The following is a 26,139-nucleotide window of genomic DNA, read 5'->3' as shown; positions in this document are numbered from 1 at the left end:
ACCTACAGTATCTAGTAACAATGACCTACAGTATCTTGTAACAATGACCTAAAGTATCTAGTAACAATGACCTACAGTATCTAGTCACATAGACCTACAGTATCCTACAGTATCTAGTAACAATGACCTAATCTTTCTATTAATATTGACCTGCAGTATTTAGTAACAGTATCTAGTAACATAGACCTACAGTATTTAGAAACACTGACCTAAAGTACAAGTATACATCTCAATTGAGCTGATCCCTACCTGACTACTTCTATCCTTTGGTTCATAGTCAGCGTCGTCCGCGGATACCTGGTGACCGGAGAAAGCAAAAGTTCGTCATCAACCAGAGTTCAAAAGGGAAACATCAAAGTATCTAGTAACATAGACCTACAGTACCTAGAATCAATGACCTACAGTATCTAGTAACAATGACCTACAGTATCTAGTTACAATGACCTACAGTATATAGTAACATAGACCTACAGTATCTAGTAACAATGACATACGGTATATAGTAACATAGACCTACAGTATCTAGTAACAGACATACAGTATGTATCAATGACCTACAGTATCTAGTAACATAGACCTACAGTATGTATCAATGACCTACAGTATCTAGTAACATAGACCTACAGTATGTAACAATGACCTACAGTATCTAGTAACATAAACCTATAGTATCTAGTAACAATGACCTACAGTATGTAACAATGACCTACAGTATCTAGTAACATATACCTATAGTATCTAGTAACAATGACCTACAGTGTCTAGTAACATAGACCTACAGTATGTAACAATGACCTACAGTACCTAGAATCAATGACCTACAATATCTAGTAACAATGACCTACAGTATCTAGTAACCATGACCTACAGTATCCAGAAACAATGACCTACAGTTCCTAGAATCAATGACCTACAGTATCTAGTAACATAAACCTATAGTATCTAGTAGCAATGACCTACAGTGTCTAGTAACATAGACCTACAGTATGTAACAATGACTTACAGTATCTTGTAACATAGACCTACAGTGTCTAGTAATAATGACCTACAGTATGTAACAATGACCTACAGTGTCTAGTAACATAGACCTACAGTATGTAACAATGACCTACAGTATCTAGTAACATAGACCTACAGTGTCTAGTAACAATGACCTACAGTATGTAACAATGACCTACAGTGTCTAGTAACATAGACCTACAGTATGTAACAATGACCTACAGTATCTAGTAACATAGACCTACAGTGTCTAGTAACAATGACCTACAGTATGTAACAATGACCTACAGTGTCTAGTAACATAGACCTACAGTATCTAGTAACATAGTAATACAGTATCTAGTAACAATGACCAACAGTATCTAGTAACAATGACCTACAATATCTTGTAACAATGACCTACAGTATCTAGTGACAATGACCTACAATATCTTGTAACAATGACCGTCAGTATCTAGTAACAAAGACCTACAGTATCTAGTAACAATGACCTACAGTATCTAGTAACATAGACCTACAGTGTCCAGTAACATAGACCTACAGTATCTAGTAAAAATGACCTACAGTATCTGGTAACATAGACCTACAGTATCTAGTAACAATAACCTACAGTATCTAGGAACATAGACCTACAGTATCTAGTAACAATGACCTACAGTATCTAGTAACAATGACCTTATATTTCTATTAATATTGACCTACAGTATTTAGTAACAGTATCTAGTAATAATGACCTACAGTATCTAGTAACAATGACCTATAGTATCTAGTAACAATGACCTACAGTATCCAGTAACAATGACCTACGGTATATAGAAACAATGACCTACAGTATCTAGTAACAATGACCTACAGTATCTAGTATCAATGACCTACAGTATCTAGTATCATAGACCTACAGTGTCTAGTAACATACACCTACAGTATCTAGTAACAATGACCTACAGTATATAGAAACAATGACCTACAGTATCTAGGAACATAGACCTACAGTATCTAGTAACAATGACCTACAGTATCTAGTAACAATGACCTTATACTTCTATTAATATTGACCTACAGTATTTAGAAACACTGGCCTGAAGTACAAGTATACATCTCAATTGAGCTGATCCCTACCTGATTACTTCTATCCTCTGGTTCAGAGTCAGCGTCGTCCGCGGGGACCTGGTGACCGGAGAAAGCAAAAGTTTGTCATCAACCAGAGTTCAAAGGGAAAACGTCAACAAGGTAGGGCAGAATATGGTTAACTTATATTCAACTCTGCTCCGAATCCTAACTGTTATTTGTCATTTTTCGTATAAGTCGAACCACCAATAGATCATAGACAATCACAGTCACAGCTATAGCTATGGAATGGTTCAACTGTCATCAATTCATTTGATTAAACAGAAAATGCTTTGCAGATAGAACCTGCTTAAAATGACGATTAATTTTCATTAACACAAAGACAAGCTCCGTTAAACCTGACCAAACACTTCATACAAGGAAATCTTTATCATTATTTGACACAATTTCACACTGAAGTGTCAGGCTATTCAAGCAGTTACCAGCAGCCAATGCAACAGTCAACTAGACAGTATGAAAATAGATCAGATAATTCATTTGTATAAATGTTAGCTTATAAAAGTCAGGGGTCATTCTAAGATTAAACAACAGCGAAACATTTGTTGTTCATTATGCTAAACACCAAGACAAGTGGCCAAAAAAAGACTATACACGCCCTTACAAATTACTTAAATATTTCTATATCAAAGTTCCATGAGCATATTTCTGTACAAAACTCATGTTCATCAGCTTTCCATATCTCTATAGAAGACATATATTCATCAACATTCATTATAATCTCCGTGCTACTTGACATATCAATACCCAAAGTATGATGCTCCTGAAACTTGAACTATAGGAGGTAGTGTCCCACAGCACAAACTTTTTTTTTTTACTTAAATTAAAAGTTCAAAATGTGGGCCACATTTTATTACTGTATAATATCTTAAACTTGTTTTGTATCTGAACACTTTATGGCATTTATCTCATTTGTATTGTTCGTGCTTGTGGATTGAGAAATGATGTGTAAGGAATTCAGCCTTAATGAAAAAACCTGATCACACTCAGGACAGTCAAAAACACCATGTTAATGCAAGTATAACTTATTTTCAGGGCCAACCTGTCATGGTATTTATTACCACATTCTCCACAAATCACTTTGAAATGTTAAAAACAGAATTGGTATTGCATATATAATAAATTGAGTTCTTGCAGGGCTCAGGGCTCTTGATCTGCCAGATTTGGGGCCAATATTCGACCACATTCCCAATGCAAAATAGTATCTTTTTTTCCCAATTTAGACCCCAAGTTTTCCAAATTCTAAGGAAAACGCAGCTATTTTTCCCAATTCTAGGGGCCCTGTGCCCCAGCCCCAAAATGGGGTGTGAGAGCCCTGAAGGTGGTTTACCACTCATGGTAGATTAATTTGGGCTTCAACTTACAGCACATCAAAATAAGGGGTGAAGCCAAAAACTATCATGATAGTGTTGCAATAGTAAAATAACTATCATTATTACTACAATATTATTGCAACAGACAAGTGACTCAATAATAGTCCCTAAGTCAATAAATAAGCTATTTGGAAATAACCCAGTGAAAAATCTTGCTTTCAAGTAGTATTTTTATCAAGTTAAAAAAAAATAGCACTAAAAATCTATTGCAATAGTTAACAACTTGAAAATATGCTATCGACCAATTGCTGTCATGTGCAGAGCTAGAGCAATGCATCAATAAGTCGACCCATAGTTACACTTACCAAAATGTGAATGATTACTAAATATCAGAAATGTCTGGGGTCAGTTGGCTTGTGAGGGAAATAGGTTTATCCTTGACACCTGATAGAACAGAATATAGCTGACACTACTGCTGGTGTTGAATGCATTAATATGTTTGTTCTTTTGCATTAGCCTTTTAGTGGGATGGGGGATAACAAAATCTTCCATAAGAGGGCATATTAATCTAAATGTGAATCACATATCATCTAAATCATCAAAAATAAATAGCACATAGAATAATATTAGTGGACTCCCACAAATCATCAGACATGCTTTTCAATCACTTTGTTTTTTTAGAAAACAAACAATGTCCTGACATTCAGAGTCAATGCCATACATTCATATATATACTAGCAAAATGCTACAACAAAGAAGTACAGCAATTGACTACATGGGAAAAATTTTCTTTTGTCAACTGAGCGATTGCAACTAGGTATGACGTAGTTAGTACTTAATCGTTTAAATGACACTGATGTAAATTACTCTTTAGAATCCAACACACCAGGAGTAACTCGTAGGAAACCTTACCATAAAAAGGAAGAATATATAGGTTATTTAAAATTCCGTTTTCAGAACCAATCAGTTGATGTGAATTTTTGGGATTCTTGTTTCCAGCTGTTACTATGCACCATATATACGTAAACATGGCCCAGCACATGACAACAGTTAGGTAATAAAAAATAGCAGACTTTCACATTTGTTTACTCTTTCATGTTAGAAACATATTTATATCTTATCATTCATGTGTTTTGCATTTTATTCATATCAGAATTGTTGCTTTATAAATGTGATTTTATACTAAACCGAACGTTACGTTGTCTGACGAGCAAAGCTTACATTCAGCTTTAGATTTGTCAGAATTCAGCTGGAAATGCTTCCATACCCAGTGCCTATGTTTCTCCATAATTCTAACCACGGGATTAAAGGGAGGTAAATATCACATCAAATATTTGAATACCATTCCACTGTTAAGATATTTGGTCAATTGGTATTCATTCATGAGCGAACAGATCTAGAGTCCACAGATGATAGGGCACTATCACAATTTTATAGTCATATTTCAAAATGACTGCCAGTCAGCGATTCTGCTTTTTGATCAGTCCTCAAATCAAAAATAGCACAAGTAGTGACCAAAGGGATTTAAATCTAAAATTTGGGAAAGGTCAATTCAGTCCTTCTCATCAAAATTCAACAGGCTGTCTGTCAGCCATTTGGTTTATATGATCAGTCCAAAAAAAGGAAAAGGCACACTAGGGAACCCAAGGAAATCAACACACAGGAAAAAGAAAAAGATCCAATTTCTATTTCTCAAGAAATAGTAATAATGAAATTTCATAGGCAAAATCCAAGATGGCCACCTGTCAGCCATTTTATTTTTCTGGTGTGTACAGTAAATGTGTTATTGACATATCATACATGTATCTGAATACACCGCTACTGATGTGTACAGTAAATGTGTTATTAACATATTATCCATGTATCTGAATACACTGCTTCTGATGTGTACAGTAAATGTGTTATTAACATATCATCCATGTATCTGAATACACCGCTACTGATGTGTACAGTAAATGTGTTATTGACATATCATACATGTATCTGAATACACTGCTTCTGATGTGTACAGTAAATGTGTTATTGGCATATCATACATGTATCTGAATACACAGCTACTGATGTGTACAGTAAATGTGTTGTTGACATATCATACATGTATCTGAATACACAGCTACTGATGTGTACAGTAAATGTGTTATTGACATATCATACATGTATCTGAATACACAGCTTCTGATGTGTACAGTAAATGTGTTATTGACATATCATACATGTATCTGAATACACTGCTTCTGATGTGTACAGTAAATGTGTTATTGGCATATCATACATGTATCTGAATACACAGCTTCTGATGTGTACAGTAAATGTGTTATTGACATATCATACATGTATCTGAATACACTGCTTCTGATGTGTACAGTAAATGTGTTATTGACATATCATACATGTATCTGAATACACAGCTTCTGATGTGTACAGTAAATGTCTTATTGACATATCATTCATGTATCTGAATACACAGCTTCTGATGTGTACAGTAAATGTGTTATTGACATATCATCCATGTATCTGAATACACAGCTTCTGATGTGTACAGTAAATGTGTTATTGACATATCATACATGTATCTGAATACACTGCTTCTGATGTGTACGATGTGTTATTGACATCATATCATTAAACACACAGCTTAACATGTCTTTTAAACTTATTTTTCAAAATGAATGTTTTCCCACAAATATGACAAGCATGTTCACCATGGATTTTCTCATGTTGTTTTAAGTTTTCTTTGTGTTTTAAATACATTTTTGCAGTTTTGACACTTCAATTCTGGACCAGACTCACAGTTTCTCTTCAAACATACTTTTTTATCTGTATGGTATCCTAAACCTTGTTTATAAACAAACACTTTTTTGTCTGTATGGTATCCTAAACCTTGTTTATAAACAAACACTTTTTTTTTGGCATTTGTACCCTTCCAACTCGTGACAAAATTATTAAGGAAATCATGTCTCCAAAGGTCAACCTTCTTGGAAAAAACGTGATCACACTCGGGAAAATTATAATCACCACATTTTGCAAGACTAGCTACAGGATGCTATCTCAGGATCGATTTGCCATGATAGATATTAGCACATATACTACTCTGGGAAAAAATTCCCACACAAACAGTACTGTATACATATTGGATTGAGTTCCTACCAAACAAGTAACCTGAGGATGGCTAAGTTAGAACTACATTTATGATAACAAAAACCAGACAAATTACAGTTTCTAAAACTGAATTAGAATTTATAGGCCATGGATTCACAGTATAGATAATGAATCTGTACAGGAACAAAAATTCTAGACACTCTATGTTTGACATATTCATCTTATATCAAAATATACCATATACCGTAAAAACCCACGTAATGTCCGCATCTGTGTAATGTCCGCACCCCTTTTTTGACACAAAAATCTGGGGAAAAAACCCACTTTCCATGTAATGTCCGCGGGTAAAAAATGCAAATTGAAGCTGCCGATTTCATTTCACGTACGCTAATGTCGTAATGGCCGATAGCATGTCGCATTGTGTATAACATACAGGTACTATTCAAGAATTCACTTAATTGTTTATAACAGTTATTCTCCATAATGGTACAGTAAGCTTACCAGTATGACAAGTCCTCATTTCGATAAGTGGTGTTTTGATAAGGGTTAGCCCAGCAGTGTTATAAACAGCTTGGGTCGTCTCCTCACCTCGAGTGTGAGTGAGTGACAGCGTGTGATTAGCCAATTAACGATAACTATACAGTAACATGACCCGCCCATGACCCACGGCGCCACTGACCCTACTGACACACCATCAGACGACGAGAACGCCATGTATTACAACGACCAGACAGAGGAAGACAACTTCAACGCCGAGGAGTTCTTCCACAGTGACGACGACGATGACTTCTGGGGTTTCGAGAAACGCGATTAAAACGGCCTGCTATGTATTAAGACTTTCTGATAAACGATCCATAATCAATAAAACGTCTGATTATTTATTTTATTCTTGTACATGTTATTTATTGTTATTTTGTAAATAAAATGTAGAATGAAAATGTTGTGTTATTTTGTATATGCTCATGGGTATGGTTTTTCAATGGGGAAAGGGGAATAACTCTAACTTTATTCATGTGACAAAGTCAAACAAAATGGCTTCCTATTACGAAGGACGACACAATACGAACCTGTAACGAGAAAATGGAAGGAATTAACCATGGAAACTATAATAAATAATCATAAATAATCATGTTTGGTTGAGGAAACATCATAGGAAAAACCATAGAACGATAATATCAGGTATGCTTGGCTTTTAAGAACACAATTCAAGGAGATATGATATGAATTGTCGGAAGGAAAAAAGTGTCATTTCCTCTATATCTCTGTAATGTCCGCACCCCCTTTTTTGGATTCATTTTCGGTGAAAAAAAGTGCGGACATTACATGGGTTTTTACAGTATATGGTATAAATGTGGAGTAATTCAATAATATCCATTTTATTGGAAAAGCAAGTATCATTTTTCTTCAATACAAATAAACTTGTACCAGAAGTAACTCATACCACAGTAAGAAGTTAGAGTGACCAGTAATGCAGGCTCACATAAACATTTCTTTAATGTAGGTCAAAGGTCAAACGGTGTCAGTGACCTACTTTTGGCTGACCCACGCCAAAAGTATTAAGTTTAAGTGACAAAAAGTGAAGGAAATGGAGTCCAGACAACCTCTTTCTTTGAATTCAGTCAAGGGTTGAAATGTCTGTCAGAGTGACCTACTTTTGATAAACAACATGCGGCCTCACTAAGTTGAACCCATATCCCCAAGTATGAAGCTCAAGGGACAGGTTTGTGTGGGAGAAAGAGTTTTTTTTGGATGTAGGTCAAAGATCCAATTGTAGATCAGAGTGATCTACTTTTAACATATCACAAAATGCCTTACCAAGGTGAACCCATACCTCAGTCAACAGTGTATTCCTGGGACCTGATAGCAGCAGGATTAGCTGATGTTCACCAAAATCTTTGATGCTGCTGGTCTTTAATTCCTAATCACATATGTTTTTCTTCAATAGTTTAATTTTTTCCTAACTTGACAAAATCTTACATACAATGGCATATTTACTTTCTGGCATGCCCACATACAGATCTTGAAAAGTAATTTAACCAATGTTCAACTTCTCCTGAAAATGTCATGATGGTCTTCATATTTCAGCACACACAAACCCACACATATATTAAACATTTGTGATAGGATTCCATATATATAAATATACATTCACTGAACAGATACATACCACTTTTTCTGTCACAAGAAAGATAACTCTAGATTTTCTTTCATAAGTCTTTTTTTTTTTTTAATTAAAAACCTTGACAGAAATCCATTCTTTTCCAAAGTGACTTGAAAATATAGAGTATTTTAACATTTAAGCAATATAATTTTATTTTGTTAATGTCTTATCCAGATATAAATTTTATAAACTAGCTCATCAGCAGTTATTTTTTCGTCACAAAAACAAATTGTGACACCATTTTCAGTACATGGTCAGATATCTTGTCAAGTCAATCATCATCAATGTCTTAATCATACAATTACCTTATCGTCTAGTTTAAAGTAGAACTTGTCATCATCACAGATATTGTTAGGTAATAGTTTAAAGTAGAACTTGTCATCATCACAGATATTGTTAGGTAATAGTTTAAAGTAGAACTTGTCATCATCACAGATATTGTTAGGTAATAGTTTAAAGTAGAACCTGTCATCATCACAGATATTGTTAGGTAATAGTTTAAAGTAGAACCTGTCATCATCACCAATATTATCACAATCTCTACACAACCATATAGGTGAAGTATTGGAGCTAGTAGCTAGCGTATATATTGTAAATTCACTGATTTAATTGTCATCACATCCACCGAGACAACAAATGACACATCCTCACCATATGATGTCTTGTGGAGGTATCATTTTCAGCACCTTTACAAATCATATATGATTTCACGTATTCAGCATATAATCATTTTTAGAAAACAATCATTATATGAAAAAGTGTCACACAAGAAAAAAGTAATGATTTCATAACTATGGCAACCAGCCTATTTTTGGTTGGATGAGCTACCCACACTTTCACAGATATGTTATATATTTAATGGTTTCATCATTTACTTGTAATCACCACGTGCTCTTTACAAGAGTACACAGTGGATATTCTTGTGCATATGATAGAAAACGGATCTTTCTATAACAGAATAATAACATTTTCCTGAAACCTTATTTTTGTTGAGATGTCAAAAGTATAAATGTATTAGAATATTAATTTCAAATAAGCATCCCTTGTTTTTTTGTTGTTTTTCCTCCCCTGAATGTCTAAATACATTTAACAGAAAAAAGAAACATTCAATATTTTTCAACAAATGTGACAATAAACTACCTAGTGTCCTTCAAAATAGTGATCAGACTTTGAAAAACCACAGAATGTACTTTAAGAATAAATCAAAGAATAGATAAAATTCAAAATCAACAGCGATTTTTTGGAGGTGAAGGTCAGCATGCATAGGGACTGGAGGTGAAGGTCAGCCATCTTATTTGTCCTTAATAAAAGTGTGCTTGTACAATAAGAGAGCTGTGTTCTATGATGCACCTACCTCTATAACACAGTCCCTGCTGCAATGATGAGTGAAGTCTACTGTAAATCACTTAAGATTTCTGGTAATCATTAGTTGTATAAATTTAGACAAACTCCTTGTATTATCTATTGAATTATTTTGTAAATATTTGATATTTTTATAGATTAAACATTCAAAACAAAACATTTATGAAGTTGTAGAAAACCACAAAAATTAAATGATTTACAATATTGACTGTGTTCATATAACTTAATGTATCCATCAATATCAGTACAACTTTTCCTTATACCTGTGTAGATTGAAAGAGATCGATGTTGTCAGATTGATATCAGTTAGGTTTCAGGATCAAAAACATTTTATGGTCAAGACAAACTTAGTCAAAGAAATTCCATCACATGTACCAAAATAAACCATCTAAGAAAGATGGCAGTTTTTCAATCATATAAAAAGATAGTGATTTTTTTCAAAATATTTCATTGCGTAGTTTTGGTAAAAACAGCCTTTGCTTTAAAAGTATTTTTTAATACAGGTACATGTATGCACTTCATGTTAAGGACAAGTTCCCACCAGACTTACTGCACTGTTGTCACCAATCAAAAATGATATTTTAAAGGTTATAAATAGTACCTGTTAAGACATCAAAAAAAAGTTAGAAGATTGAATTACATTCAGTGAAGGAAAATTCTACAGTTCTATGAGTGTCCAATACAACAAAGAGTATCATTTATAACTATTAAAAATCATAGCTATGTTAGAAGTTACCCCCCCTGTAATATAATGTATAGTTACATAAATAATCAAATTCATTTTTAACTATAATGTTCTAAGTGCTTCTCATTCACTAGATGTAACTGATAAAAAGGAAAGCATGGATTGGGATGTTATTAAAATATTAATGACAAGGAATGATAAAACCCATACCTCAAAAACAGACAAATTAATGTATCAGAACCTGTGTCACTCAACAGTAAGCACAATCTGTCAGTGTGGAATATCCTAATGAAAAGTCATGTGATTATTTCCTCTTTTAATACTGTAGTGTTTGTATGCAATTCTTTTCATGCATAACAATAACAAATAAATATGAACAATACTTTAAAACACTGAAAAATCCTGGAAACTCATCCTTAACTATGTTTATTTTTAACTGATATCAATCTGTATATGTAGGTCAATCTGGTCAATACACAAACATCAGGTTATCCTTCACATCAAAGATGACAATACTGCTGCCATACAGAATAGTTCTTGTTAAAGATCTAGTAAATTACCATTAAACTACATTCTAAAACCAATTAGCATCTCAATATCATTTAGATGATTTTAAACCAATAAAATCTTTAACTGAACTCAGTATGGCAGAATAAAGTGAAGCTAATTGCAATTTACTAATATAAAGAATGTGGACTTTGATTACCATAGTGAACATCATTTTAGGAATCTTTGGCCTTCAGAACTAATTTCAATGTTTCCTTTTCCATCATACTTTAAACAAGGACTAACTGATGTACCAGAGATCCCTGGATGGAAGCAAATAGTTGCTGATGTGAAAATTAACATGACTGATATGTAGCACATCAGATTGTGTATGTAGATGGCAACAAATTTGTACATCAACCCTACCTTGGCTTGTTATCTTCTCCAATTTCTGACGATGTCCCTAGATTCATCGCCATCTCAGGCATAGACTTAACAATGTTTTTGAGCACCTTGGTTGCATCTACATTGCCTTCATCTGAAGCCCCCAACTCCCCTGAGTTCACATTTTCACTGGGTAAACCTGAAACTGTTTCACTAGTCTGTGAGACGTGCTGAGCACTGGGCGGGAATGATTTTTGTCGAAGTGAAGGACGTTTCTGTAATGATGGGGGAGGTGGAATGGCAACAATCATTTTATTTCCACTGGTTACAGACGTTTCATCAGGAAATGGTCGAGTGTCATAAGGTGCCTGCCTCACAAAGTCTGTCGTTCCACTGTAGCCGAGGGATTCACTTGTATCTTCACTGTAACTGGCGTCATCCTCATCCTCATAGTCAGACATTGGCTCCTCCTTCACATGCATCACAAGAGGATCTGAAGTGACTTCTTTTTTGTCACTCTGGCTCTCACTGGGTCCGGATAATGACACATTGGAAACAGAGTGACCTCTACCATTGTCTTTAACAGAATCAGACTGACTAGTCTTTTTTTGTAATGCTGCTGATAATTTGTCCAAGTTCATTCTTGGTCGTTTACTTGGTGTTTCTGTTTCTTGTTCTATATTTTCGCGTTTCAATTCATTTTGGATTTCTGAAAATATGATCTGTAAGCTAGAGTTTGTCATTTTAAGACTGTAGTCTGTTGCTAGTTTATCAGCAGTACCTGTTTCTTTATTAGAATCACGGAATTCCTGACAGAATTTCTGGATACTAGTCACCTTAAGGATCTTGGTCAGTTTTTCAACAGATCGGAGATTTGCTGAAGTGAGATGCAAGACCCCATCATACAAGTAGGTGAGGAAGACGTTTAAGCCTTCCAGGCCCACTGTCATTGGCAGCTTCACTTCCAAAATGGATACCTCATGTTGTCCACCCACTGTCAACAGGTATGGACAGGCAGCCAACAACACAAGACGGTGAACCTGCAACACAAAATGGCATGTTCATGCAATTCAAAATCTTTGAACCTTGGTATTCCTAATCACTGTGTTTGGTGGGTCTGGCCAGTACTTCCTGTGATTTAAAAAATATCAATTGGTTGATTTAGGACTCTATTGTCTGAGATGAGCCAAATATGACTTCTTGACATTAATAAAAATGAAGATTAAATTCAAAGTATCCTCGACTTACAGAATGTATACTAAACCTTAAAATAAAAAAAAAATCACAATTTTTTCAAATAGCTCTGAACATCATGGTGGACACCAGAGGAATACATCTCACTCTTTCATAGTGGCCAGAAAAACTAAGGCTTATCTTCCCTTGCACGAATTTGAAACATCATATTCAGGTAATTTTAAATATCAAATCACAATAAAATACCAAATTATTAAAATGATCTGATTTATAATTCACATCCTGGAACACAGACTTCATCTTAATTTCAAAATACAAACTGGATATTCAATTGTTACACTATAGGAAATCCATGCAAGAAATATGTAGGATTTTACTCTTAATTGAAAAACTGCCAAAGTTCCTCTGAAGCAGGAAAAATAATGTAGCTAATGTTTATGGACAAAGTGATTTTTCTATGTTTTATTTTCACAGGGTTTTAATAAATATCATGGTCACACAAGGACGTGTGTCAAGAAGGGCCAGAAACAATCACTAAGGAAAACTAGGAAATTTTTTCAAGTCAAACTGTCAATACATACATAAACCTTGACTGGGCCAACTTCAATGGTGGCATCACAGAGTTTCTTGTCCCGCCACAGTTCTGACAGTTGGTACAGAACCTGGCTCGAGTGGTCGGGGTTGACAAATACTTGTTCCAGCATTGGAGAGTTGGTTAGACTCCCACCGTCAGAGGCCATGGTCTAAACCTAACAATGAAAGCAGAAAAAAATCATTAGGATATATTAACATCAAGTAACTGATAATGTTATGCATGTCCATATAAAATATGTCAAGGATGCTAAGTCATAAGCATCATGTCAGATATATGCATTTCAATATCTGATATTGGTCTGTCTCTGCAAATGTGTGAAAATTGCACCGCAGATCCATCCATGAGCTTCAACTGAAATTCCAACAGTTCAGTGAAATTAACACCAGCATGTAAAGGTGACTTTTTCTTATATGACCACACACATCCACTCTGCCTAATGTTTACAGAAGTGTCTCTCTACTTCTATTGATTTTTTTACCTGAACTTCAACATTATGAAGACCCTATCAAGATCTAAACTAGAGAACTAAAGAGGTGTGCAAAACTTTGTATAAGAAGGGATAAGTTGGCAGTGGTATAAAACACAGGTCTGATCCAGTCAGACAGTATTTGGGAAAAAGGAACAGGAAAAAACCAGTTCTTGCAATGAATTTGGTACCCCAAATCAGAAAATGTGTGAAAAAGTTTGACCACTTTTTTGGACATGAAATTTATGTTTTCTGATGGCAACCATGCTGTATGTGAATTTGTACATCATGATAACTCTTGTATCCCTTAAGAAGTTTGTGTCTTTAAGGTTATGCCAGTCAAATCCTTGAAGCATATTTCTAACACTGGATGTGTTTTTTGCTTTGCGGCAGTTGTTTTGTATATTGGGGCTCCACTGAGAACTTGTTTGATAGTTACCATCTAGTATTTGATCTTTTTCTTTATGTTTCTATCTAGACAGGCGAAATCACTGGTAAGCACTATTGAACTGCATTTTTCGAAATGGATTGCAGTTTTTCGGCCACCAGCTGATGGCCTCCATGCCTCTTCAATACCTGAAGCATATGGTGTTCTGGTCTTGACAATATGTCTTACTGGTCATAGTTTGATGATGATCCGGAAACAAACAAGAACCCCAGCATCGACATAGGTACTGGTGATCTCGGTTCCGGCGCGTAAAGCAAGATGGGCAAGAAAATAAGCATTGAAGGAGTAAAATTTACTATTCTTCCAAAGTACAACTATTGTCATTATATTAAGAATATTAAATTGAAAATGCATGCCTTCTTGCAGTTATTTGAATAAGAGTGTTAGCGCTTCAAACGCTCAAATCTCTTCTCCTTCATCCTTGGAACATGGTCAGTCGGCCATCTTGCTTCTTTGTTCCGCAGATTCAGGAGACATTATTGTGAATATTTGGAAAATCGTCATTATCCTAAATTTTATTTGACGGGTAATTCAAAATGAAATTTCAATATCATAGTTGCGACATCATTCGATTGTCTTCAAATATTTTTATATGTGTTTGCGACTGAAACAATTGTATTTAGCACAACTTATATATCGGAGTTTCACTATATCTTATAAATAGCCGGTCCCCGATACTAAAATTATCGGCCAATGAAATTCGAAATCTCCTTTTTAATACGAAATATGCAAATGAACACAAATCCTTCCTTCATTTCAAGAAGGCGATTTTTCTCGTGGAATATATTTGTATATGAACAGATTATCAGTTTCATGTGAATTCTTATGGGTAAGTCTGTATCGAAAATGTTTCACGCATGACACAAAATGTGTTGTCACCCATAATTTCGGTCTTTTTCCCGGTATATTGTCGTGCACTTGGTGCTTGGTCCGAGAGAAAGAAGATTGCATTGCACATGAACGAAGCCATTTTGTCGATTTGGGACAAGAAATGCATCTCATATTTATCAAATGTGTAAATTATGGTGTTACATGAGATCATACTTATCTGTTAAGTGTTTATGAACCTAACTTCAGTTACTTTGAGAAGTCTATTAGTATTTAGAGGAGTGTTGTGATTCCTGCCTGGCAGACAAAGTACTTATATGATACGAAACATAATTTCGTTCTGGAGAAAAACTGGGTCAATTCTCAAGGTCACTAAACTGTAGTCCGTACTAAATTTCATACATTTAATCAGTCATTTGTTATATAGTATATTTCTTGTTATGATTAAGTTTCTCAGAATATTTTAATAGGCCTGTACAAAATAGATTAAAACATAGAGATGAGGTTCAATCAACGAGTCCTAGGCCTAAAATTCTGATATGGGTCTGTATGTATAACATGTACATATTAATAAGTTCTGCTAATTAAGGAATGTGTGAATGAAAATTTAACTTTTACCCCTCTGGGTTTAAACATGATCTGTGAAAGTCTAAGATGTGGGTTAGAAAACTCAAAATTGGCTAAAGCAAAGTACAGTATATCAAATGAAATTAGATGTTGATGCAAAATCCCCTGTCCCATCTGTCTCTCCTATCTTTTTATTTCATTTGAAGGTACCCCTCAGTCTGTAGTTGTACACATATGTTGATCGAGAATTTTGAGACTGCAAGATTGTACAAGTAACTGACAGGGGCATTGTACTCTTTTGTTCATTATATTGTGCATGCTGGTTTTGAGGCTGAACAGAAAGAAAAACAAATGGCTATGAGGTAGCCATCTGTTTGATTTAGAAATTTAATTTGTTGTTGATAATATTTGCCATGTGACACTAGCTAAATCTCTTATAATAATTGTAAGCTTATTTTATGCCCGGGTCCCTAAATAAAGTACTTGCCCAGTTTAGAGACGGATCATGGGAAATTGTACTGTCAATGCATCAGGTTGCCATCTTCGATTTATCTCTTATTTGCATTTTGCAGTATAAAAGAAATGGACACGCCTACCAGCCATGGGGTTGAGGCCCCTGGAGTGGGGATAGGAAACTCTAGTCAGGGATACAACACTGCAATTCATCTCCAGGAAAACTATAATATGCTTCATGGAGTGATGGAGCAGTCCTATTCCCAAGCCATGCCCAGCCGGATGTCCGATGAGTCCAGAACAGGACCATTGGGACCTCATTCTGAGGAAGAGTCACTGTGGTCTGGCAGTGTTGGTCAGCACCCAAGTGATGACGTCATGAGGAATGGCAATGTTGTGCCACGCCCAGGCGAAGAAAGTCTTATGGTGGGAAATATAATGAATATGACTCAGCGCTCAGGTGATGAAGGCATACGGACAAATACTTTGGGACCTCGAGCGGGTGAAGAAAGCATTAGAATTAGCAATATGGGACTTCACACATCATGTGAGGATGGTATGAGGGTGGAGGGACATGGAGCACAGAGACAGACAATTCACTCTCCAAGACATGGAAATATGTTACTGTCTGGCCATCCAGCTGTGACACAGCGTAATGCCCCTGTGCACTTTTACATGGAAGATGGAACTGGATCTATCAACAGTTCCATCACACAACAGAACTCTGCTAGTCTTTCTTCCCACAATGATTTAAACAATATTCCTCCTGGCTCAAAGGGTGCCACTCTGATACCAGGTTCCCATGACAACATGATGGTTGCCAGCGTAGCTAGAGGTGCTTCCTTACCAGGTCAACAAGCTCCAGATTTAACTCATCGTCTACCTCAACACACAGGAGGAGGAAGTAAGTCTGAGGGTGTCGAGGTGGAGCGTGGGGATGATGGTAGTCTTAAATCAGCAGCCAAAGACTACACCGAAAGAAATCTGCCACGCGAACTCATGGGAAAGATGTTTGGTCTCCTTAAAGAGGGAATGTTCTGTGATGCAGTCATTCTAGCTGGCAATAAGGAAATCAGGGTAAGATTAGAAAAGTTTTTGATAAGAAAGATTTGAAGTGAGGTTGAAAAATTTGAAAGTTTCTGACAAAAATTCGCTGTATGTGCATAAAGTAGTCAGAGCTGCTGAACTTATGTCATATGTAAGACCTTGCATTCAGATCTTGTTTTCAATTTAGTTTGAAGTATTTAGGTAATCATAAGGAAAAACTCAGACCTTTGAGAACAAGTATATTCATTGTAATGGGGTCACAGAAACATAAAGCTATAAGTATTATGAATATTCCAGAAACCTTATGCACATTTTGTTTTAACTTTGATACCTTATTTTGTAACAGGTACACAAGATGGTGCTTATTGCAGCCAGTCCTTTTCTGCTGTCCAAGGTGTCTAAAACTACACCCAGTACTTCACTGCGTGTTGAACTCCCAATGGGCATTCCCCTACAGGTAGCTTCACAGCTTGTTCACTACCTGTACGATGGCAAGATCACTCTTACAACTGACAATGTGTCACAATTTGCACGTGTGGCTAATCTGTTTAAATTGGAACACCTGTACAACATTTGTGAGGATTTCATTGACTGCTTTAACCTGAACGAGTCGTTGCTTAATGTTATGGAGGAAGATATCAGTGTATCTGCCACTGAGCCAAGATCATCACCTGTTGCTCTGAAAAAGCGGCACCTCAAGCTCAGTGTGGAGGAAAATATGGTGGAAACAGAAGTCTCAGAGGTGACAGAAAAAACAGAAATCACTGAAAGTAATATGGTTTCTCAACAAAAACCACCAGCATTACCTTTACAGCCAAAACTTGTGTGTACTAAAGGGAAAAACTCCAGTAAGAAAACACCAAAAAAACCCACAAAACTGAAACAAGAGGAAATTGTGTCACCTCCAATAGAGACACCTGTTCACAAGGTATCACATCTTTATGGCACTCGAGCAGCATCTGCTGCAAAAGTGTTCAAACAGGTTACAGAGACAGATGAGAGTGGAGGGGCCACAACATATCAAGGGAAACCAGGAATGTATCCAATGGAGGATAAGGAAGTAGCTGTACCACAGAGAGAAGTCAAAGACATCTCACCTACCAAACTACCAAGCCCAGGCAAACATACAGATCTGGTCAGCAAAACGTTCGAAGTGGACAAAGATATGGGAAAAGATGAGAATGAGGATGGTGATGAAGAAGATGAGGAAACAGATGACAGTGATGAGGATTACCAAGAGGACAGTACTACTGGAAAGTTCAAACAACTAAAACAGGCATCTAAAAGCCTCAAGAAATTGCAGTCTAAAAAAGGACGACAAAAGTAAGTACAGAAAGTCTGCTTCATTCACCATAATCCAGGATATTTAATGTTGTAAGCTTATCAGATTTCCTCTTTAAAACATTGCTTCAGTCTAATGCATAACAGCAAAGTGTTGGATTTGTCGTGGCAAGATTTTCAAACCATTCATCATTCCAACTTTGTTAAGATGTGAATTATTTGTCAGAAATATCTTTTGAAACTATTTAACAGCCAAATTGTTTTATCAATGTTTTTACTTCATGCTTTTGTTGATTGGCTGTGGATTTTTAGGTCATCTGACCCGAAGGGTCCGATGACCTATAGTCATCATGCTTCGTCCGTCGTTGTCCGCCGTGCGCCGTCCGCCGTGCGCGGTCCGTAAACTTTTCATTCAAACGACTTCTTCTCAAATACTAGAAGGTCTAGGGGGCTAATACTTGGCACAGAGGATACTGGCATGGAGCTCTACCAAGTTTGTTCAAATGAATGACCTTGACCCACTTTAAAGGTCACAGGGGTCAAATATGTTAAAATCTTTAAACAACTTCTTCTCATTAACCAAAAGGCTCAGAGTGTAGATATTGGGCCTGTGACATGCTGGGATGAAGGACTACCAAGTTTGTTCAAATGAATGACCTTGACCCACTTTAAAGGTCACAGGGGTCAAATATGTTAAAATCTTTAAACAACTTCTTCTCAATAACCAAAAGGCTCAGATTGCTGATATTGTGCCTGTGGCATGCTGGGATGAAGGGCTATCAAGTTTGTTTAAATGAATGACCTTGAATAACTTTCAAGGTCACAGGGGTCAAATATGTCAAAATCTTTAAATAACTTCTTCTCAAATACTAGAAGGCCTAGGGGGCTAATACTTGGCCCATAGCATGCTGGCATGGAGCCCTACAAAGTTTGTTCAAATGAATGACCTTGGCCCACTTTCAAGGTCACAGGGGTCAAATATGTTAAAATATACAAAGGACTTCATCTCAATAAGCAAAAGTCTATGAGTGCCGATATTGGGTCTGTAGCATGCTGGGAGGAAAGGCTACCAAGTTTATTTAAATGAATGACCTTGAACAACTTTCAAGGTCGCAGGGGTCAAATATGTCAAAATCTTTAAATAACTTCTTCTCAAATACTAGAAGGCCTAGGGGGCTAATACTTGGCCCATAGCATGCTGGCATGGAGCCCTACAAAGTTTGTTCAAATGAATGACCTTGGCCCACTTTCAAGGTCACAGGGGTCAAATATGTTAAAATATACAAAGGACTTCATCTCAATAAGCAAAAGTCTATGAGTGCCGATATTGGGTCTGTAGCATGCTGGGAGGAAAGGCTACCAAGTTTATTCAAATGAATGACCTCAACCCACTTTCAAGGTCATAGGGGTCAAATATGTTAAAATATACAAACGACTTCTTCTCAACAAGCAAAAGTCCATGAGTGCTGATATTGGGCCTGTAAGATGCTTGGAGGAGAGGCTACCAAGTTTGTTCAAATGAATGACCTCAACCCACTTTCTAGGTTTGGCTTGCTTTTTGTCAGATGACCGTTAAGGCCCATGGGCCTCTTGTTAGCTATTGCTAGGATTTTCCTTATAATTACTAGTGGTAGTCTTTTGTTGTCAGGGTTACCATTGATGTTCTGTCAGAATTACTGTTTCATTAATATATATATATATAATGTATGATATAGTAATTGTAGAGCAGAAAAAATTTGAAGTGTGTCAGACCTTTATAATCTTTAAATTCCCTATGATTGATCTATATGTAGTCCATTTTTCAAATAGATGATCTTAAAAAAATCTAAAGATAATATTCCACAAAACTTAAGCAATATCAATTTTTTGTAGGAAAACACCAGTTCCTCCAGCACCTAAACAAGATATTCCATTGAGACCACCCCCAAAGAAAAGAGCCAGAGAGTTTGCCAAATCTGAAGAGGATAAAATACTTCAAGACATGGAATGTAAATTAGACTTGTCAGTATTAGATATGTCAGCATCTTTGACACCTGAATTAACAGCCAAAAAGAAACCTGTGTCTAAGAAAATAAAGAAGAAGAGGAAAAAGCAGTCGTTTGGTACTATTCTCAAGAGTGTGGTTACAAGTGCAATCGCTGAGCTGGACAGAAATGCAGAACTCATCCCAGAGAGTGAACGTCAATTTAAGTGTAAACTCTGTGGAAATGAATTTGTATTTCCTAAACGAAGCATTACTCATTTGATAAACACACATGAAATTTCCCCAGATGACGTTTTGAGCTATATTACAATACGTAAGTTTGAAAAATCCCCAAGGGTTTGTGATATTTGTGGGTATGAGACCAAAGAGCCAAACTTCTATTACATCCATTATCACAAGTACTTTAGACATGGCATTCCACTACCGAAAGGCTGGAAACCATTCACATGTGACATTTGTGGAAAGGAATGTTTTACAAAGTTTCAGCTGAAAGACCACAAACTCATACACCGTGAACAAACACCATTTATTTGTGAAAAGTGTGGTCAAGGTTTTAAAAGTCGAACATGTCTCAATAGCCATGTGTTTCATCGTCACAATTCTGTTAGGAAACATGATTGTACTGATTGTGAAAAGTCATTTAAGACAAAAACACAGCTAATGGTACATCATCGTATACATACCGGAGAAAAACCGTTTCACTGCCCTGACTGCGACTACAAGAGCACCACTCGTGGGAACATGAGACTCCATCTCACCAACAAACACAAATACGATTCACAAGATATTAAGTGTATGATGTACCAGATTAAGACGCTTAGTAAGGCATATGAAATGCAGAGTCTGCCCCAAGAACTCATTGCAAATACTAATCTTCAGACGGAAGAAACCAACCTACTTAATGTTGCTGACAAGAGGCCAGTGGAGGAGCATGTGGGAATGCATCTGCCAACAAGTGTGATAGATAGTGATGTCACCAAGTCATCTCAGCGGGAGGATACATTTTCCAATCTGAGCAACATCCTTGTAGCCAATCAACAGGGCCAGGCTAGTCAGCTTATCTACACGGATGAAAACCTTACTAATCGACACATTATATTGCAGTCATACAATGGCCAGCAATTGGTGACAGGAGAGTTACAACAAAGTCAGACAACTGCTGGTGTTGAAGGACAAGATGCTCAGACAGCACAGATTCCAGTGTTACTTCAGCCAGTGCAAGGTAGTGAGCAACTGGCAGGACACTTTCTGGTACAGACACACCATGGAGGACAAAGCACAGTCCAGCTTCTGAGTACAGCAGATGGCCAAATTACACAAGATCCAAGAGGCCAAGAGGCCCACATATTGGTACAAGATTCCCAAGGCTTGCTCCAGGACACAAGTATCACTTCTGAGCAGGTTCTAATCACAGACCAAGAACAACTCAACCTTTCTACTAACCGACGTCAAAGTCACGACCAGATCATGTATGTGGAGCGACCAGCCAACGAGATGGTACAACAGGATCAGCTAATTATAACCCCAGATAAAAATGCATCTGTGCACGAAAATTCAGGACATTCTACCACAGAGCTTCAAAATGTATCTCCGCGGCTCATGATTGATGTAAGTCAACAAGTTCACATTCAGATTCACACAGGGACAGCAGTTGCCATGGAAACTGATTCCCATGGACAGGTTCCAGAGAGACAGGTGCGCATTCAGGATTCTCAGGCCCTGTTGATGGCAGAGCGACCACCAGTCACACTTGTCCAACAGGCTCTCAACATGCAGGACAGGGCCAAGGATACCATACAACCAAAACATGAAGGGCAAACCTCTGTGTCAACGTCTCTTGAATCATACCAACAGGTTGCTTTACCTGTTACTTCTGAAATTCCACTGACAACATATGTGGTGAACTCTCAGAATACTAATACTGAGTCTCAGGGTCAGTTAGTTCAGAGTCCTTCTAATACCCATGGTCTACCCACAACCCAAGCCCAGGGACTGCCCGATTCGCCTACTCCTCAACCCTCACAGGGCTACAGTGATAACACACTGTACCAGTATTATCACCAACCATTCAACAACTTTTGATCTCGCTTGGTGTTCTGCTCCCTAATTTATTGTCTAAAGTGGAAACTATTAATTCCAACATGCTCAGTTACCAGTTTCCAGTATAGACTCGTGACAATAAGGTAAACTTCTGCTTCCTGTTTTATTTTATATGTAGCTGAAATGCAAAATTTTTCTGATGGAAAAAGTCCCAGTCAATTCAATGCAGATCAGTGTTCTTTGTTGTGTCACTTAAACTTGTCTTCTGTTTTAAATGTGTCAGAGATTTTGCCACTTATGTTGCATAAAGAATTTGTGTCAAACATTAGAATTTTTGTTTTTGTATATCATTTGGAAAATTAGAAATAACTGAAAGACACACTTGAGTCAACTTCCACCTTGTTTAATTTCTTTGTTACTTTCATGGTCTGATTGTCACAAATATTGACAGTCCAGTCAAATTGAAGTTGCATTGTGCCCCAAGGATAAACATGAAATACTAGTATTCTGTTTACTAATGATGTTTGAAAAAATATTATGGAAAAATTAAGGTGTATTTTCATACCAGAACCCTTCAACAGGTTATCTTTCAGTGTTCATTTTGAGCATTAGATAAAGATGTTATCACATATTCTACATTTAATTTTTATAACTCTAACCTGTACCTGAATTTCAGATCTGAAAAACTATCGAGATGGCTAGTTTCTCAAGTACCACTGATTATAGAACTGGATATGTTTGTTTGCGGATATCAAAGACCACTAAAAGTAACATTAAACTAGAATTATTCTGTCCAAATTACATACTGTTGCATATCCTTTATTTGCACTATGGTATCTATCCAACTACAAACCAGTAATAAGCCCACTCCATATTTTGAGTCAGTGGCCATGTGTTAGCCCCTTGAGGTCCAGTAACAAGCCAACCAACAACTTTGAGTTGGAAGTAATGTGTTCATAGAAGTAAATGATTTGGAAGTTGAGTACATGTTTTTGATAAAAAGTGAGAATACAAAATGCTTTCACACTTTTGTTGATGGTCTTACTCGATATAACCTAGATGAAATATTTTGTATTGTACAAGAAACTTTATAATTACATATTAAATAAAAACTGTTGAAGTGCTTCGTTGTAAATAGAGGAAATTATGGAACTGGATATATAGTTTAATTGAGGACATAAAAGACCAATCTCTCTCACAATGTATTGCAGTAACTGTTATCCACTGTGGCAGAGATTGTTCAAAAGCAAAGACATATTTGGTATTTGATGATGTGGCACTATATTAAGTACTGATATTCTGCTGTCTTGTATCCCAATAATAAGATATTGTGTTTCCTCTTTGCACAAGCGATAATTAAGCAATATTTGACAGAAATTGAAATGATATACAAATGATTGATAATATAGCCTGATGATATGGATGACAGGATTCAAACCGTGATAACTTTATTTGAGATTGCAACTCCTTTTATATATCCCAAGGGTCAGACTTAAGGTTGTCTAATGACATGGACTAAAGTAATGCAAAGAATGTTACTGAAATAATTTTAATCACTGAATAATAATTGATATTCATATATATGTGTCATGGAGAAAAGGAAAACTAAGCTGAGATATAAAAACTCCACAAATCTTGGTTGTAATCTACAAAACCCCTTGCCCTCAGGTTTAAAATGTTCCAATTACGCATCATCATTCATTACCTAAAGACCTATTCCTGGGTAACAATGTGTTGGGTGATGAATTGATATTGTGTTTGTGTGCCAATATAATTTTGTTTGTCAATTTCACTTATGTATGAATAAGAATCCAATTACAAATGATATAAAATATGTTAAAATTGGACATTTGTTCTGTTTTTAAAACCTTGCCTGAATTTGAAGGAGGAAAAATGGACCTAAAAAGTGGCATTCCGTTACTACTATAATCAGTACATTCCTTTAAAATCAGGAAAACCACAACCAGAGAGGTGATTTCACATTTTAATGCCTAATTAAACTAATATAAAAAATACAATACAATTGACATATAATCATACCTATCCTCTCTAGGATTTAAATCTTCATCAGTAAGCTGCCTTAATCTAGTACTTCAAATATTACTTGACCTTCTGAAACAAGTACTTTCTAATTCTTATAAAGCAATTTATTTATTCATCATGTTAAATAAATTCTGATAGATAGTTAATCTGCAAATTTCACATGTACATGTACATAATCATTAATCATATCATTAGATATCATAAATCATTAGCCAAATATCTCCAGTCACTACCAATCTACTGTAACACCATCTCCAGTCACTACCAATCTACTGTGACACCATCACCAGTCACTACCAATCTATTGTGACACCATCTCCAGTCACTACCAATCTACTGTAACACCATCTCCAGTCACTACCAATCTATTGTGACACCATCTCCAGTCACTACCAATCTATTGTGACACCATCTCCAGTCACTACCAATCTATTGTGACACCATCACCAGTCACTACCAATCTATTGTGACACCATCACCAGTCACTACCAATCTATTGTGACACCATCACCAGTCACTACCAATCTATTGTGACACCATCTCCAGTCACTACCAATCTATTGTGACACCATCACCAGTCACTACCAATCTATTGTGACACCATCACCAGTCACTACCAATCTATTGTGACACCATCACCAGTCACTACCAATCTATTGTGACACCATCTCCAGTCACTACCAATCTATTGTGACACAATCACCAGTCACTACCAATCTATTGTGACACCATCACCAGTCACTACCAATCTATTGTGACACCATCACCAGTCACTACCAATCTATTGTGACACCATCTCCAGTCACTACCAATCTATTGTGACACCATCTCCAGTCACTACCAATCTATTGTGACACCATCACCAGTCACTACCAATCTATTGTGACACCATCACCAGTCACTACCAATCTATTGTGACACCATCTCCAGTCACTACCAATCTATTGTGACACCATCTCCAGTCACTACCAATCTATTGTGACACCATCACCAGTCACTACCAATCTATTGTGACACCATCACCAGTCACTACCAATCTATTGTGACACCATCTCCAGTCACTACCAATCTATTGTGACACCATCTCCAGTCACTACCAATCTATTGTGACACCATCACCAGTCACTACCAATCTATTGTGACACCATCACCAGTCACTACCAATCTATTGTGACACCATCTCCAGTCACTACCAATCTATTGTGACACCATCTTCAGTCACTACCAATCTCCTGTGAATCTATCTCCAGTCACTACTAGTCTACTGTGACACCATCTCAGGTCACTACCAATCTACTGTGACAAAATCTCCAGTCACTACCAATCTACTGTGACTCTCTCTCCAGTCACTTCCAATCTACTGTGACTTGGTCTCCTGTCACTACCAGTCTAGTGTGACTCAATCTCCAGTCACTATCAGTCTATTGTGACTCTCTCTCCAGTCACTTCCAATCTACTGTGACTCAATCTTCAGTCACTACCAGTCTAGTGTGACTCAATCTCCAGTCACTATCAATCTATTGTGACACCATCTCCAGTCACTACCAATCTACTGTGACACCATCTCCAGTCACTACCA

The 26,139-nt window shown here is 36.6% G+C and overlaps 2 protein-coding genes across 4 annotated transcripts in view; one reads left to right on the top strand and one right to left on the bottom strand.

The window, feature by feature from the left end:
• The window catches only part of LOC132559270 (uncharacterized), a 127,541-nt gene extending 112,781 nt beyond the window's left edge, over positions 1-14,760 (bottom strand). Inside the window, exons 1-5 of one of the 3 annotated variants that reach the window (XM_060223981.1) lie at positions 14,674-14,760; positions 13,390-13,557; positions 11,657-12,654; positions 2,119-2,166; positions 250-297 (exon numbers count right to left, since the gene is read on the bottom strand). In XM_060223981.1, coding sequence (XP_060079964.1) covers positions 250-297; positions 2,119-2,166; positions 11,657-12,654; positions 13,390-13,548 — 1,253 coding nt within the window. In that variant the 5' untranslated portion in view covers positions 13,549-13,557; positions 14,674-14,760. The remainder of the gene's footprint in view (positions 1-249; positions 298-2,118; positions 2,167-11,656; positions 12,655-13,389; positions 13,558-14,673) is intronic. The other 2 variants (XM_060224053.1, XM_060223915.1) reach the window with 2 other exon arrangements.
• Positions 14,761-15,069: 309 nt separating this feature from the next.
• On the top strand, positions 15,070-24,290 carry LOC132558272 (uncharacterized). The gene is made up of 4 exons (XM_060222849.1): positions 15,070-15,146; positions 16,285-17,242; positions 17,559-18,535; positions 20,366-24,290. The coding sequence occupies exons 2-4, from the start codon at positions 16,295-16,297 to the stop codon at positions 22,557-22,559; spliced, it is 4,119 nt and encodes a 1,372-aa protein (XP_060078832.1). The 5' UTR covers positions 15,070-15,146; positions 16,285-16,294; the 3' UTR covers positions 22,560-24,290.
• Positions 24,291-26,139: the final 1,849 nt, after the last annotated feature.

This window comes from Ylistrum balloti, unplaced genomic scaffold, assembly GCF_031769215.1.
Source record: "Ylistrum balloti isolate Yb309-2 unplaced genomic scaffold, AGI_CSIRO_Ybal_v1 Utg369568, whole genome shotgun sequence".
Classification (NCBI taxonomy): domain Eukaryota; kingdom Metazoa; phylum Mollusca; class Bivalvia; order Pectinida; family Pectinidae; genus Ylistrum; species Ylistrum balloti.
This window is presented reverse-complemented; position numbering and strand designations above follow the sequence as displayed.

Excerpts from the sequence above, each read along its gene's own strand:
- LOC132558272 (XM_060222849.1), top strand. The coding sequence starts at position 16,295 with ATGGACACGCCTACCAGCCATGGGGTTGAGGCCCCTGGAGTGGGGATA. Across the intron at positions 17,243-17,558 it reads CTGGCAATAAGGAAATCAGG|GTACACAAGATGGTGCTTAT; the intron begins GTAAGATTAGAA and ends ATTTTGTAACAG. Across the intron at positions 18,536-20,365 it reads TCTAAAAAAGGACGACAAAA|GAAAACACCAGTTCCTCCAG; the intron begins GTAAGTACAGAA and ends AATTTTTTGTAG.